Source organism: Aptenodytes patagonicus, chromosome 2 (assembly GCF_965638725.1).
Source record: "Aptenodytes patagonicus chromosome 2, bAptPat1.pri.cur, whole genome shotgun sequence".
Classification (NCBI taxonomy): Eukaryota; Metazoa; Chordata; class Aves; order Sphenisciformes; family Spheniscidae; genus Aptenodytes; species Aptenodytes patagonicus.
Window position 1 is genome coordinate 122,516,201 of NC_134950.1, and position 14,656 is coordinate 122,530,856.

General features: G+C 43.0%; 1 protein-coding gene and 1 long non-coding RNA gene across 5 annotated transcripts in view; one reads left to right on the forward strand and one right to left on the reverse strand.

Moving 5' to 3' along the window:
* LOC143156871 (uncharacterized) overlaps positions 1-8,295 on the reverse strand; it is a 53,700-nt gene extending 45,405 nt beyond the window's left edge. For all 3 annotated transcript variants that reach the window (XR_012994700.1, XR_012994701.1, XR_012994699.1), the window contains exon 1: positions 8,209-8,295. This is a non-coding gene — a long non-coding RNA (uncharacterized LOC143156871). The remainder of the gene's footprint in view (positions 1-8,208) is intronic.
* Positions 8,296-8,843: 548 nt separating this feature from the next.
* LARS2 (leucyl-tRNA synthetase 2, mitochondrial) overlaps positions 8,844-14,656 on the forward strand; it is a 94,752-nt gene continuing 88,939 nt past the window's right edge. Inside the window, exons 1-2 of one of the 2 annotated variants that reach the window (XM_076331031.1) lie at positions 8,844-9,066; positions 13,000-13,250. In XM_076331031.1, coding sequence (XP_076187146.1) covers positions 13,017-13,250 — 234 coding nt within the window. In that variant the 5' untranslated portion in view covers positions 8,844-9,066; positions 13,000-13,016. Of the gene's footprint in view, positions 9,067-9,604; positions 9,697-12,999; positions 13,251-14,656 lie in introns of those variants that run through there. The other variant, XM_076331030.1, reaches the window with a different exon arrangement.

Genomic DNA, 14,656 nt, shown 5'->3' on the forward strand with positions numbered 1-14,656 from the left:
ACATCATCTTTTCTGTTAATGGGTTGAATTTTGTCCTAAAAGTTGCTAGAGTTATTGGAGGGGGGAGGCTGTTTCCATTCCTTCAGAAGGCTGTTACAGGACCTCTCTGATTCAGTCTTTAACAGGCAGACCAGTTATCCTCAGGATACTCGGCCCCCCGAGCTGGAAGACAGGGATGGCGAGCAGGATGAACCCCCCATAATCCAAGAGGAAGCAGTCAACGACCTGCTACGCCACCTGGACGCTCACAAGTCTATGGGGCCGGATGGGATCCACCCGAGGGTGCCGAGAGAGCTGGCGGAGGTGCTTGCCAAGCCGCTCTCCATCATTTATCAGCAGTCCTGGTTAACGGGGGAGGTCCCAGACGACTGGAGGCTTGCCAATGTGACGCCCATCTACAAGAAGGGCCAGAAGGAGGATCCGGGGAACTACAGGCCCGTCAGCCTGACCTCGGTGCTGGGGAAGATTATGGAGCGGTTCATCTTGAGGGCGCTCACAAGGCATGTGCGGGACAACCAGGGGATCAGGCCCAGCCAGCACGGGTTCATGAGAGGCAGGTCCTGCTTGACCAACCTGATCTCCCTCTATGACCAGGTGACCCGCCTAGTGGATGAGGGAAAGGCTGTGGATGTGGTCTACCTGGGCTTCAGTAAGGCCTTTGACACTGTCTCCCACAGCATTCTCCTAGAGAAGCTGGCGGCTCACGGCTTAGACAGGTGGACTCTGCGCTGGGTAAAAAACTGGCTGGACGGCCGGGCCCAGAGAGTTGTGGTGAATGGAGTTCAATCCAGTTGGCGGCCGGTCACAAGCGGTGTTCCCCAGGGCTCAGTTTTGGGGCCGGTCTTGTTCAATATCTTTATCGATGATCTGGATGAGGGGATGGAGTGCACCCTCAGTAAGTTTGCAGACAACACCAAGTTGGGCGGGAGCGTTGATCTGCTCGAGGGTAGGAAGGCTCTGCAGAGGGACCTGGACAGGCTGGATCAATGGGCCGAGGCCAATTGTAATGAGGTTCAACAAGGCCAAGTGCCGGGTCCTGCACTTCGGCCACAACAACCCCATGCAGCGCTACAGGCTTGGGGAAGAGTGGCCGGAAAGCTGCTTGTTGGAAAAGGACCTGGGGGTGCTGGTTGACAGCCAGCTGAACATGAGCCAGCAGTGTGCCCAGGCGGCCAAGAAGGCCAATGGCATCCTGGCCTGTATCAGAAATAGTGTGACCAGCAGGAGTAGGGAAGTGATTGTGCCCCCATACTTGGCACTGGTGAGGCCACACCTCGAATACTGTGTTCAGTTTTGGGCCCCTCACTACAAGAAGGACGTTGAGGTGCTGGAGCGTGTCCAGAGAAGGGCAACGAGGCTGGTGAGGGGTCTGGAGAACAAGAGGATCAGCTGAGGAAACTGGCCTTGTTTAGCCTGGAGAAAAGGAGGCTGAGGAGAGACCTTATCGCTCTCTACAACCACCTGAAAGGAGGTTGTAGCGAGGGGGGTGTCGGTCTCTTCTCCCAAGTAACTAGCGATAGGACGAGAGGAAATGGCCTCAAGTTGTGCCAGGGGAGGTTTAGATTGGATGTGAGGAAAAATTTCTTTACTGAAAGAGTGGTTAAACATTGGAACAGGCTGTCCAGGGAAGTGGTTGAGTCACCATCCCTGGAAGTATTTAAAAGACGTGTAGATGAGGTGCTTAGGGACATGGTTTAGTGGGCATGGTGGTGTTGGGTTGACGGTTGGACTCGATGATCTTAGAGGTCTCTTCCGACCTTAATGATTCTATGATTCTATGATTCAATAGTGAGAACCTGCTCTTGCTTTCCAGTCAAGAAAATGGTTGGCTTGGGGTTTTTTTATTCTTTTCCTTAAATAGCTCTTCTCTGTTCCTGGTATTAGGCCAACCAGTATATTCTTAGAAAGAAATCAGTATCCTACCATAGCCTTTATTTTTTAGACTAAGCAGCACTTTATGTCATCTCTCATATGACATGCTTTGTGGTACCTCTCTGCACTGGTTGCAGATTAATTCATCTTTCTTACAGAAATGTGACAGCAGTTGTGTTGCAGATGTGCATTCATGCGTGCCTTCTACAATGAAACTTTCTCTTTCTGTTGGAAATACCTTGTCTGATGTATGCTATGAGCATGTACACCTTCTTCATGGCTTCATCCCATGGTCGATTCATTGTCACCCTGTGATCATGTACGACACCCAGAGTTCTCTCCACTTGAGTCATCTCTTATCTCCCTTAGAGAAGAAATTCCTTGTTAACCCTGAAGTGCATGCCCAGGCATCCTGTTCTAATCAAACATTTCTTCCCATTTATCTACCTGTCAAGAGTCAGAAAGGTTTTAACGTATGATAGTCTTCTTCCCTTCATCTTCAGATTTCAAAAGCACACCGATTTCATATGCTAATGTAGTTAATGAAAATATTATCAGCACTGGTCCTAAAATTGATCCTTGAGGAACTCTTGCAGTAACTTGCTTCTTGACCCTTTTCTTCCTTTTCCTCTGCCCTTTCCCATCAGCCAGTTCTTCCCCACCTTTCGTGTCCTCTGTTAGCCTCCATCTTCTTTTGCTTCATTAGTATTTTCCCATTTAGGAGTGTCCCAAGTGCTTTGCTAAGGTCCAAATGAGATTTACCACATTTTCTATTTTGGAAAATCTGTTATCTCATTTAAGGAAAGCTATCAGATTATTCTGGCACCATGTTCCCTTGCTAAACCCAGGCTCCTTTCATCTTGTTTTCTGTTTAACTAGAAAGAATAATTTAATCATTCTTTCTCCTTTGGTAATTATACTATGTGTAGAAATACAGAAAAAAACCTGAAGTATATCACATTTACTTCCATCTGGGGCATATTTATGTGTATATACATATAAAACGCATATACGTATGTGTTTGTGCATATGCATGTTATGTGTTTATATACATACACAGACAACACACACACATGCATGTAAATATGTGTATACAACAGTTTCCAAGCTGCACTGAGCTTTTTAGTAAATACTAGCATTTTAACTCTTCCATATAATAAAGATCAACTAATGCTCATTAATTTTAAGACTTGTAGGTATTTCCCTCCTATTCTACCCCAGTTTTTCTTCTGGAGCCAGTTGACAGCCAATGAGACAGACCCAGTGTGCAGGATGATTTTACCCAGCACTCAAACTGTTTCCTGCTGTCAGATATCATTACAAAATTTAAGTGCAATGTAGTTGTTGGATAATTGCAATGATTAAGTTTGGCCGTCAATGTAAAAAGCTGTTTTAATAGTCACGGTGAACAGAAAACGTCCATTCACCACCTATTTTAAATGAGGGCCTGGCTCTTAATGAAAGAAACATCATCACACAACAAGGGTTTAATTAATGGGTGTCTGTCTTGTTATTCTTTCTTGTCTGACATGGTAGCACGTGCTTTTGTAATATACAAATTTACTGTGAAAGGTGGGGGAAGAGGGGCACAGCGCCTCTCTATAAGGTGGCTGTCCAGACGGATGATCTTCTCCCCCACGTATATACAGAGAGTATGTACCGTATCAGCGTGGCAGCCTTCCCTAATGGCTTCAAGCAGCTGGAATCACCTGCCTCTTGGTGCACAACTGACTTGCCATCTCAAATGACAGGCTTCTAAAAAGAGAGAATGAAAACCCAGGTTTCCAAAATTTGCATTCTTATCTATAATAAGGAGACATAATGTTCCCAGATGCATCTGAGTTGTGGATAACTTAATGACAATATGTTATCGTCATTAATAACATATTATTATATTATATTATGTCCATATAATTATGGACACCATAACCAGAGTCCACCAGCTCATGAGGATTGGGCTTTTAGCCCCATGACTGTAAATTCAAAACTTTAAGCAGTCTTACACACAGCTTTTTTCCAGATTAAAAGCAAGAAAGGTAGAGCTTTGAATGCTGCAAAGGGGTAATTTTGCTCACCACCGTGTATAACTAGCTCCAAACAACAGCAAAATTGTGCTAGTGAATTAGCAGAAGATGGCAAAGATGAAAATACAGCACAGATTACTTTGCTTGAAAACTGGACTGTTGATGAAAGGCAAAAAAGCAGAAGTGCATTGATTTTGATAACTGCTCCCGACCTACATGCAGATACCTACTCACAAACTTTAGTCTGAATCAGTAAGAAGCTGCTAGCTGTCACAGACACTGGTCTGATACCTTTGTGTGGAACATCGAGGATGTGTGTTTCAGGTTAAATGCACGCCTCTGCAAACACCCAACACAATACAGGTGCTGCACAAAATCCCCTCAGAATAAGGCTCACCTAGGACTCAAAAGGGACTCAGCCCCATGTCCCAGCTCCAGGCTTAGGGGCCAACATCAGCCTGCTAAAACAACGCTGGTAAATACAGTTCCACTAAGCCTGGTTCTTGTGTATTTTCAGAATCCTTCCGTATCATTCAGTGGTTTAATGAGTGGCAGAGGGACAGGCACAGGTTCATGGATTTTCCAACCAGATGGGGCCACCCTGGTCACTGACCGCAGACCCCTGGATGGGGGGCGGGGAAGGTCGCTGACTTATTTAGCTGATCTCTTCTTCCATTGACACATTGTGTAAGTTGTTCTTCATTTTGCAAAACCAAAGAATGATGAACCTGTGTTGGTTTGGATGACAAGAACCTCCTCTGTCATCAAGGCCAGTCCCGAGCTGGAGCAGGCATCAACCGTTATCATGTAATAACCTGTTATGAGAAGGTTAAGCTCCACCCCTAGTAAAGTGACCAGTCTTGCCCAAATCCATTCCTTTCTATCCCAAAAGTATAACTCTACCTCTTCTATCTATTTCAAGAGTTTATTCTTCCATTACCACAATATTTGAGTGCTTTTTAAATAAAATCTATTGCAAAAATGAAGCTTCTATTGATCTTCATGGGGTCACTCAGAATTCTTCCATTTGAGATCTAGGCTCAGATGGTGGACATGGCTTTGAGAGGTTATTTTTTAATTTAGTCTATTAATTTCTTCCTTTTTTATATTCTCAAGCGCTATTCTTCACATCCCTGCAATCCAATCACCTGCATTTTTTATCTGACCTTGTGTTTTAAAGCAAAAACACTCACTAAATACATGTATATGTAAAGAAAGGCAAAATGAAACTCAGAAGCAAAAGCCACTCTCAAGGAGTTTAATGGAAAAAAACAAACTCTAATTACATGAAATGGGGCTGGGATTTGAAGTATGCAGGCAATAAAAATTATTTTGTATTCCAAATGCTGTTTTTTAATCCTCTTTTTGTAGGAGGCGGGGAAAATACTAGTCATGCTGTTGATGTAGGAGCAAAAGAGCAATGCCAGGAAACACAAGCATCAATTCTGGTAACTTGGCAAAGCCAAAATTGTATTTGTACGAAAACCTGGGAAGCATGATTTAAGCGACAACTGGGGCACTTCTGCACATTTCCCATACAGGAACTAATGGATTACCTAACTAACTACTTAATCATCTCCAGGCTTTGTGTTGATTAACAAAAATGCTAACAAACAAGTTAGTGTAAAGTCTAAAAAAGAAAACAGGGGAATATCAGCCTTATGGAAAATAGCTTACTACCAAGGTTATTATTAAGGCAAATACAAATGTCATTATATCATTAATTTCCCATAATGAAAGGAGATTGAGCAAACAGCCCAGGTTAACAAGCAAAACCCACATGGGGAAGGTGGGGATCATGGGAGAGTGGGGTAGGTCCCGTGTTTAGAAAAGTCTGGGGATGTCTTGTATTTATCCCGTTATGATACACCCCACCATTTGTGGGGTTCATAGTTTGATATTTTGGTTTAAGCCCCTGGCACATCTGGATGCTCTTGAATGTAGAAATTAAAGAACAAAGCAGAGGCATAGCAGCCTCTAAGATCTCTGTAATTATCAGCGGTATCTCAAGCTCCCTCTCATTTAAAAAGAGCGTAATTGCCCCTGGTCATTTTTTCCAACTCTTTTTCTGTTTGTCATACATACACCAGGTGAATTACCCTCCTTTCATAACTTGGCCAACCTTCCACCCATCCAAACATGCAGACAGGGCACAGCAGACAGGAAAATCCGACCTCCCGTTGCTGGATGAGGAAGATATCTCAGAGAGGTTAGCAGACTTGGATGAGACCACAGAAAAAAAGTCAGTATCAGATTTTGAAGGAAAGCTTTGGTGTGCTTTTGGCTGTCCTCTTCACACCATGGGACAATCATTCATTGCTATTTCCGGGACTTACTGCGGACATGGGATCTTTGTTTTTAAAATGGTGATGCCAAACGATTAGTGCTTAATAGATAGGCAACTCACTACTACTCTTACCATGACTAAGCCAATAAAGAAGCCCAAATGCGAAATAATAGCGTATATCTGCATGGGTTTTGATCTTCGTGGATTATCATACTATTCAAAATGCCTTTGCTCTTCTTTCCTTCTGAGTATGCTTCTGGTTGGTCTCGGTTTTTCTCACCTAGTTTTAATTTCTGTTTACAGATAATCTTGCACCTTGTTTAGCTTCATCTGATATTGGCTGCCTTCCTCACTATCAGAATCCAGACAGCACAATAAGCTTCAATAAAATCAATGAGAAAGTGACACAAATTAAGAGTTCAATATATTCTCAGAGTAAGTTCCCAGTAGTATCTTGACAGAAGTCATCTTCTACATGTCCTGAAGTAACACACAGTTCAAACCTGTGTTGAATGTGCTTGGCTTGTTTTTGTTAGCAGCTAATCAAAATCATACCAGCAAGTCCTCCCAGAAGAAAATAAGGAATAATAGAAAATGATATTCTTTGGTTTTTAATTTTTCTCCAGTTTATTTTTTGGAAACAGTGGGTGCAAAGTGGCATCTATAGCCAAGACTTGGCACGATACTGCGCCTCCACCCGTTTATAAACCCCTCCAGCAGTACCCATTTCAGCAGTATCACAAGCTACGTCTGACTTTAACCAAGCCCAGTTTGGGTTGTTGCACAATACGGTGGACAGAGAAGTGCTGGAAGCTCCACATGGGCCCAAACCCAAGTGCTCCTGAGGTATGGTAGGTCTGCATTTGTGTATAGTATCCATCTAACTTCTTTGGAAGCATTTAAGATTGTGATTAATTTAGTATTAATCTAAACAGATTATCCTCAGCTTCAAGCAAATGAAATACATAAGTAGATTGTCAGGATGAGAAAGCAACATTTTAGTGAAATGAACGGATTAAAAAGATAAGACAAAGGTCTGACTACTCAATCAGCTATAATCTTGATGGAAGGCCTTGAGAAATATAGGTCAATATGTTTAATGTTAGATACTTCAACATCCCAGAGATTTAAATGTATTTAAAAAAGTCAATTCTACATTTGAGACAGTGATTGGAGTTTCAAAATGTTTTCAAGACAACATAAAATAATTCTCTCATTATTTTGCTACCTCCACTTACTCTGAGCTCTACCACGTTGTCCCCAGTCAAGGTGAAAGGCACTACACACAAAGTAAAGAGGTTTTCATTTGCAAACAAAGACAGCCAGCTCTTCCATGTGAGATCCCTTCTCTTTGGAAGTGGGAACCTCTCAGGTGCCTGATCTGAATCCAACAGGGATCACGAATTAGAGCTGTGAGCTGCCATAGCTCACAGCCCACCATACGAATGAAAATTAAATTCAACAAGGGTTCATCTTAATAGGTCAGGCAGGGGTTGGATGGTTACACTGCTTGCTCATCTGTCTCTTCTTACTAGGCGGTAACCCCTGCAGAGTGCAGGGAGTGAGTGGGGACACAAGCCCTCGAACAGCCCCACATGAATCAGGAGAGCTCAGGGATCAGGGCTGGTGTGAGGGAAATCATCCTTCAATGTGAAAACATGCCCCAGCTGGTCACACGCTCTCGTTTATCCTGGAGCGGGGTCTCAGCCGAGGACCGCACTGCCTGCTCCCCCACACTGCAAAATGCCGCGTCCTCCCCCAGCGCAGGAACTCACACAGCAACAAATTCGGAGAGATTTGGGATGGGAAGGTCCATTAGACCAAAGCCACCATCGCTTGCTGAAAGGGAGATCAACAGGAAAGCAAAGCAAAACTATGCAGTCCTGGTGAAACTGTACTAGTTTTTAAGCAGAGTAAGCATCAGAGCTCCTCTCAGTTAGTTTTTGCAGTGAAGAGGTTATAATTTAAGCGTATTTGACAGGTACACACAACCAAGCAGAAAACTTACAATCAGTAAATACTTACTTTTAGTCATATAAGAAGCTCCTATCTCTAGAGTACAAAAAGGTTCACCTTACTGTAGGCATTGCATTGCATAAACAGAATGTGTTGTCTTAAACTCCGCTAGAAACACAACGGTGAACAAAAAGGTTTAAAAATTAAAAGAATCAACAGTTGCCAGCAGCAAAAGGGCACAATCCACAGGAGGGAAAAAAAAAAAAAAAAGTATTTCTTGTTCCTTGGAGACTACCATAAGCTACTTGCAGTAACTAAAAACAACTCTGAACTGTACGGTGTTGACAACTGGGTAAGATGTTGTTTTCCAGCCAGAGGTAGAATCAATTACACTGCTCTAGATTGTCTTTATTGATTTCTGCTTTTTTTTCCTCATTCGTCAAAACGACGTCACAAAAAAACTATTGGCTTTATTTCAGAATCTGCCTCTAAAAAAAAATTAAAAAATTACAGAAGGGAAATAAAATTATTGAAGACAAAATGCTACAAAGATCTAGCCCTAAACTGTATGGTCACTTTACAGAGTATCTGTATATGCTGCAGAGGCAAGCAGAATTAATCAAACACTGTGCAACTTATACACAGATTCAATCCCAGTTAATTTAATCTTTTTATTTACTGTTGATTCCCTAGGTTTGCATGTTAAATATCTGAAATACAAAGATACAGTGACAAATCCAGCCTCACGGTGCCCAGCACAAGATCCTTCAGACCCGTAGGAGTGCTCTTACGTGTCACGCAGGTGACCAGCCCGCTTTCATCCTCTGTCCTCCTCATCAAACACCTACTGAAACGTCTGCAGGACCGAGGGGCCGAGGACTTCAGAGCTACCAGGCCGCCACTCCCAAAGCAAAGACTGCGATCTTGGTAAGCCGTCCTAACGTATAAACGCAGTGTACGTACTCTGTCGGGGGGGGCTGCTGTTTGATCTTCTAAAATGCGTAACTGTACCTAAAGCCATTAATTACAACGGTTGCTACCTACCTCTAGTAGGTTAGTAACTGCCTATCACTGTTGAAATTCAACTTTTGCCCTAGATTTTGCAGGGCAAGTTTTCAGTGCAGGCTCCGAGGGGATGGCGCCTAAGCAGGCACCGCAGCCGGGTGGCCTTCGGGAAGGCTGCCGTTTCGGAGGGCCACGCTTCCCTCCCATTCTGCCTACTGTGAGGCTCAGGGCTCAGAAGCACGGGAGACTTCCTGCAGGTTTTTCGGCTTTCAGACCGTTTGGTCCTGGCAAGCCGGACGCCGAAGTCCCCAGGACCTCGCTCCGCCTCACCCGCCCGCGGCGAGAAGCGACGCCGCGGCACCGCCCCCCCGCAGACCCCCCCCCGCCCCTGCCAGGGACGGCGCCCCGCGGCGCATGCGCGGGAGGCCGTGCGGAGGCAGCGCATGCGCCGTACGGCCGCCCGCGCGAAAAATGAGCTCAAGATGGCGGCGCCCAAGGCCGGGAAGAGAAGCTGAGGGCGTGTGAGGTGCAGCAGCGGGCTCCCGCGCGGAGGTAACGGTTCCCCAGCGGCGGGCACGAGCGCGGGGCTCGCCTCCTGTCAGCCCAATGGCTCTAACTGCCGCCTGCCTCTGCCTTTGCTGCTCCTCTTCCTCCTCCTCACGCTCAACCCCGGACGGCCTTTTGCCTCCGGTGCCTGCAGCCGTGCGCCCCTCCGCGCTTCCCCTCGTCCGCTCTGTTAGCGTCGCTGCCCCCGCCGTGCCGCTGCCGGCGGGGCAGCCCCTCGCAGCCGGCTCTCCCAGCGGCCCTGTGCCCCGCAGCAGCCCTCCCCATGTCTCCCGCTTCGCCGTGACTGCTCTCCCGCTCGCTCTTTCCCGCTGAAGGAGCTGCCTGCTCCCGTGCCTGCTTCTCCAGCAGCGGGCCACCTCCACAGGGCTTTTGCTAATAAACTGTAGGGGGGGGAAATGTAGGGAGATTTTTGGGTTTCTAATTCAAATTTGAGCCGCAGGGAAGAGAAAAAAATTTGACTACCTGCATCACTTGCAGGGTGAGTGAAATGAGCTGGCCCTTACTAAACAATTTTCAGTACCTTAAATTAGTAAAGGTCTCCTCTCCTGTGTGCTTATTGCATGTTTCCAAAGCAGGGTCTCAACCTTTATTCCTCCATCAGTCCAGCCCTTTCCTCCCTTCTTGGCCCACCTTGCAGAGTTGGACAGTTTTAGCTTGTAACGTGCTCTTCCGAAGACCCACACAGCACTGGGCTAGGATGCCCGGAACTGCGGCGGGGAGGGGCACCCTTCTTGTCCTAGCCCCGTGCACACAAGCCTGGAAGGGCAAACCCACTTAGGGCCATATCTCTTGCATGTGCTACATGTCCTTGCTTGGTCCAACGTGTGACTTGCTGATCACATCTTGTGCATGAGGGGGGTCTGGGAGCAGGAAAGAGATGTAGATCCCTTTCTCATCCTGGAAGTCCATGTGTTTAAATGAGTGTTGTGGTTTAACCTCAGCCGGCAACTGAGCACCACACAGCCACTCGTTCACCCTCCCCCCACCCTGGTGGGATGGGGAAGAGAATTGGAAGAATACAAGTGAGAAAACTCGTGGGTTGAGATAAGAACAGTTTAATAATTGAAATAAAATAGTAATAACAATAATAATAAAAGAATATACAAAGCAAGTGATGCACGATGCAACTGCTCACCACCCGCCGACCGATGCCCAGCCAGTCCCCGAGCAGCAACCCCCCCCGGCCAGCTTTCCCCAGTTTATGTACTGAGCATGACGTCACGTGGTATGGAATATCCCTTTGGCCAGTTGGGGTCAGTTGTCCTGGTTGTGCCCCCTCCCAGCTTCTTGTGCACCTCCAGCCTCCTCAGTCGGTAGAGCATGGGAAGCTGAAAAGTCCTTGACTAGTGTAAGCACTACTTAGCAACAACTAAAACATCGGTGTGTTATCAACATTGTTCTCATCCTAAATCCAAAACACAGCACTGTACCAGCTACTAGGAAGAAAATTAACTCTATACCAGCCAAAACCAGAACAATGAGTTTTGCTCTAACGCTGTGTGACCCAGGCTGCGGCCCATTTCCCACTTGCATCCTCTGCTCTGACCCCTGCATGCGTGACCTGCAGGGCCTGAGGTTTACCCTGGCAGGTGCCCTGGCAGGCATGACATTGGCAGGCGGGCTTCTCTTGAGCTGTGTGCAGACATGGGGTCTAGCTTGTGTCTTTCCTTTCTGTCTTCAACGAAGGATTCACATGTATGTAACATTCATGTTTTAAAATATATATGTATTGTAAATCAGCAATGCTGAAAGTGGCCTACCGTGAGAAAGGGAAGTGCTCCTTTCTGTTGTAAAATAAATTGAAACAATAGAAATAATTAATAAGGAAATAATTCATAAAAACAAGCAAAACAGTGAAGTACTGAAATGTTCTTGCTAATTTTGAGCTGAGTGAAGAAGTGTAAGGTTATGGAGGGGAAGAGATTAGGTGTCTCCTGAATAAGTTGTGTGCACCTGCACTGGGAATCCTGAGTTCAGTCCTGAATTTGTCATTATTACAAATATGAGAGATTTTAGAGATTAGCAACAAAAAAATTCAAGACACTGGCATGTCTTATGTAAATGAAAAATGTTTGAAAGAGCCTATTTGATAAGTAACAGCGAAAAGGTGCAATTCTTTAGATATGTAATGATACAGGCAATGAGGGCTTGTGTATGCATACAAGGTGAATGTTAAGTATAACTCCCACTAGTTATACTGGGGACCTAATTTAGGTGATATAGCAGTTATTTCTACTGATAATGTTGCTATCATATGGGAAATAAATAAATAAAACTGTTTCTTATACAGAGTTTCTCTACACAGAGATTTACTGATGTAACTGCAAGATAAATTATGAACTGACTGAAATAGCTAGCTTGGTACAACAGTCAAGTGTGTAGGCCAGAATTTGAAAAAAAAAAACAACCATAGAGGATAGGAAATATTGATATAAATAAACAAACAAGATTTTTAAAAAGGGAATTAGGGGTGAAGACGGGGAAGAAATCTTCTCAGCATAGGGGCTTTTTTAGTGCCATATTTCCTACTGTAGGAAGTAAAATTGGTAAATATCCCATTGAGACCGATCCTGAACTTGCATACTATTTGATCTTTCTCACATCTGAGTAGTTTTATTTTAGAAGACTCACTCTAAAGCATATGAGGAGTTCTTTTAACTGGATTTTTAGTTGAAGGAGAGCTGGATTGCTTTACTTGCTTGACTTGTTAAATTATATCTTGTCTGAACAGTGTAAGTTTCTCATGTAGTTCTTGCAGAAAACTGTACTGATGAGGAAGCCCTTCGCAAAATACTCAGTTTAGAATATCTAGTTGAAATCTACTAATTATAGTCATCCTCCCCCATCTCTTTTCAGTGATGACAAATTCAGTAGTTTTACAGGATAATTTCATCCAACTTCCTCTTCTCCCTATTTTCATTCTAAATCATTACTAACACCCTGTTAGCCATCTTCTTCTGTTCAGTCAGCCGAGTTTCTTGGACCTTCAATTGACTAATCCTGCTTTTATGGGAGACTGAATACAAGAATTGTATCTTATTAGTGAAGAAATCTAACAGAACAGTTTTGTTCTGTGCAAGGGCCACAGTTAGTTCTCTTGGCTAAAAAGTAAATGCTTTTATAATTCAAACACATGGGAATAAAATGTACGTACCATGGAAAACAGCCAAGTAATCTAAATCAAGCTAAAGTATGTTTCATAGCTACCAAATTTCTGTACAGTCGTAATAACCACTAAATTCCTGTTTATGTATCGTAGACTGAAATACCTATTTTTGTCTTTTTCAGATATCATAACCTTAAGAATGCAGTTGGTTTGTCAGAGAGTTGGCACTTGTTCCTCATGTTTGAAGAGACAACTAAATGGCTTCCTGGGATTAATTAAATGGCAGAGAAGACTGGTTCCTGCTTGTGTCAGAACTATTTACAGTGAGACGGGGAAATGGGAAAAAAGCTATGGGTTGGAGACAAGAAAAAGAGTTGAAAATTGGTGGCTCCCAAGAATAAAGGATCAGTTCTGCAAAATTTCAGAAACTGATGTAAGCATTATGAGAAATTTGGAAATTACATGTTTGATATTTTTGTTTTCTCAGAATGGAATTAATTGAAAATTACTTAGTACTGTTGACTGATAATGATGAGGTGTATATTACATTTCAGGGGAAAATACTTTTATATGATAGATTATTAAAAACAGTTGATGAAATAGGTGGAAAAATAATAATAAAATCCTGAGGAAAAACACAGTCAGCGAAGTATGAGCTTGTAAATTTAGGAAGTGTTTAAGTAATCAATTCTTTCTTTGTGTTTTATACCACATTTAGGAATTAATTATTTAAAGTATTAAAAGAAACATCTACATTCGTAACTTTTGTAAACAATTAATTCTAAACAATTAATTTTCTAAAGTTCTTGTTCCCAATGGTTACACTATGCACTGACTCATTAAAATCTGTGTTAAGGGAAGATGATTTTTTAAGAATATTTTCTGGTTTACAGTGTCTTAGAAATAATGAGTGACTTGCAGAAAAAAAAAGTTTTCTCATGCAATAAAAGATCTTGAAAACAATTGTAATCTCAGTCTCTGACTCTTTTTGCCTTCACAGTTATGCTCAGTCACATAGGTATAAAAACATTTTTGTGCCCCTTCACGTTTGTTTGTTCTTCTTTCCTAAAATGTGCCCCCTCTCCAACAAAAGATTGATTCTATCAAAGTGTCGAAGAGAAAAGGGGCTTGCTTTTTTCTGAGTAAGAAAGCTGAGGTGAGAATGGTGTATTTGCATACAGGTGGCAGGGAAAGCATTAATTTAGGCTTCTGTCTTTAATATCTGACAATACATGTATACATAGGTACCATATATATATATCTCATACATATGCTAAGTTCTAAATTGTATTTTTAATGATATTTTTGTTTTATCCTTACAGTTGAAGTTTAATAACATCTCATATTAAGAGGCAAATAGTGTATAGTACAGTGAGGTATTCAGATTGTTTCTAATTTTGCTATTATTGGACAAAAGCGATAAAGAAGTAATATTTGATAAATATGAATAGAGTTTGGTTCAGAATAGTTGCCTATAATTTTTTTTTTTTTGCATTATTAAGAAAAATAATGTAGGAACTTATCAAGCATGTATCAATGATAAATTCAATGGTAATCAAGATGTATTAGGAATAATTTACATGAGAGAGAGAATGTTTGATTTCTTTGTAACTTTTGTCAATTTACTCAAACCTAACAAATTTTTATTTTCTTTTTACTATGCAAGATACTGCTTGTAAGATGTCTTTGAATCTGAGCATACATAATGGAACTGAACAATTTCACTTCAGTGGATGTTCATGCAATTGCAAATGATTTAGTCACTCACTCAGTGAGTTACTGCAGTTAGGCTGACAAAAAGCAACCGGCCCTGAGTGAGCTCCATGGTTGTTGTAAATA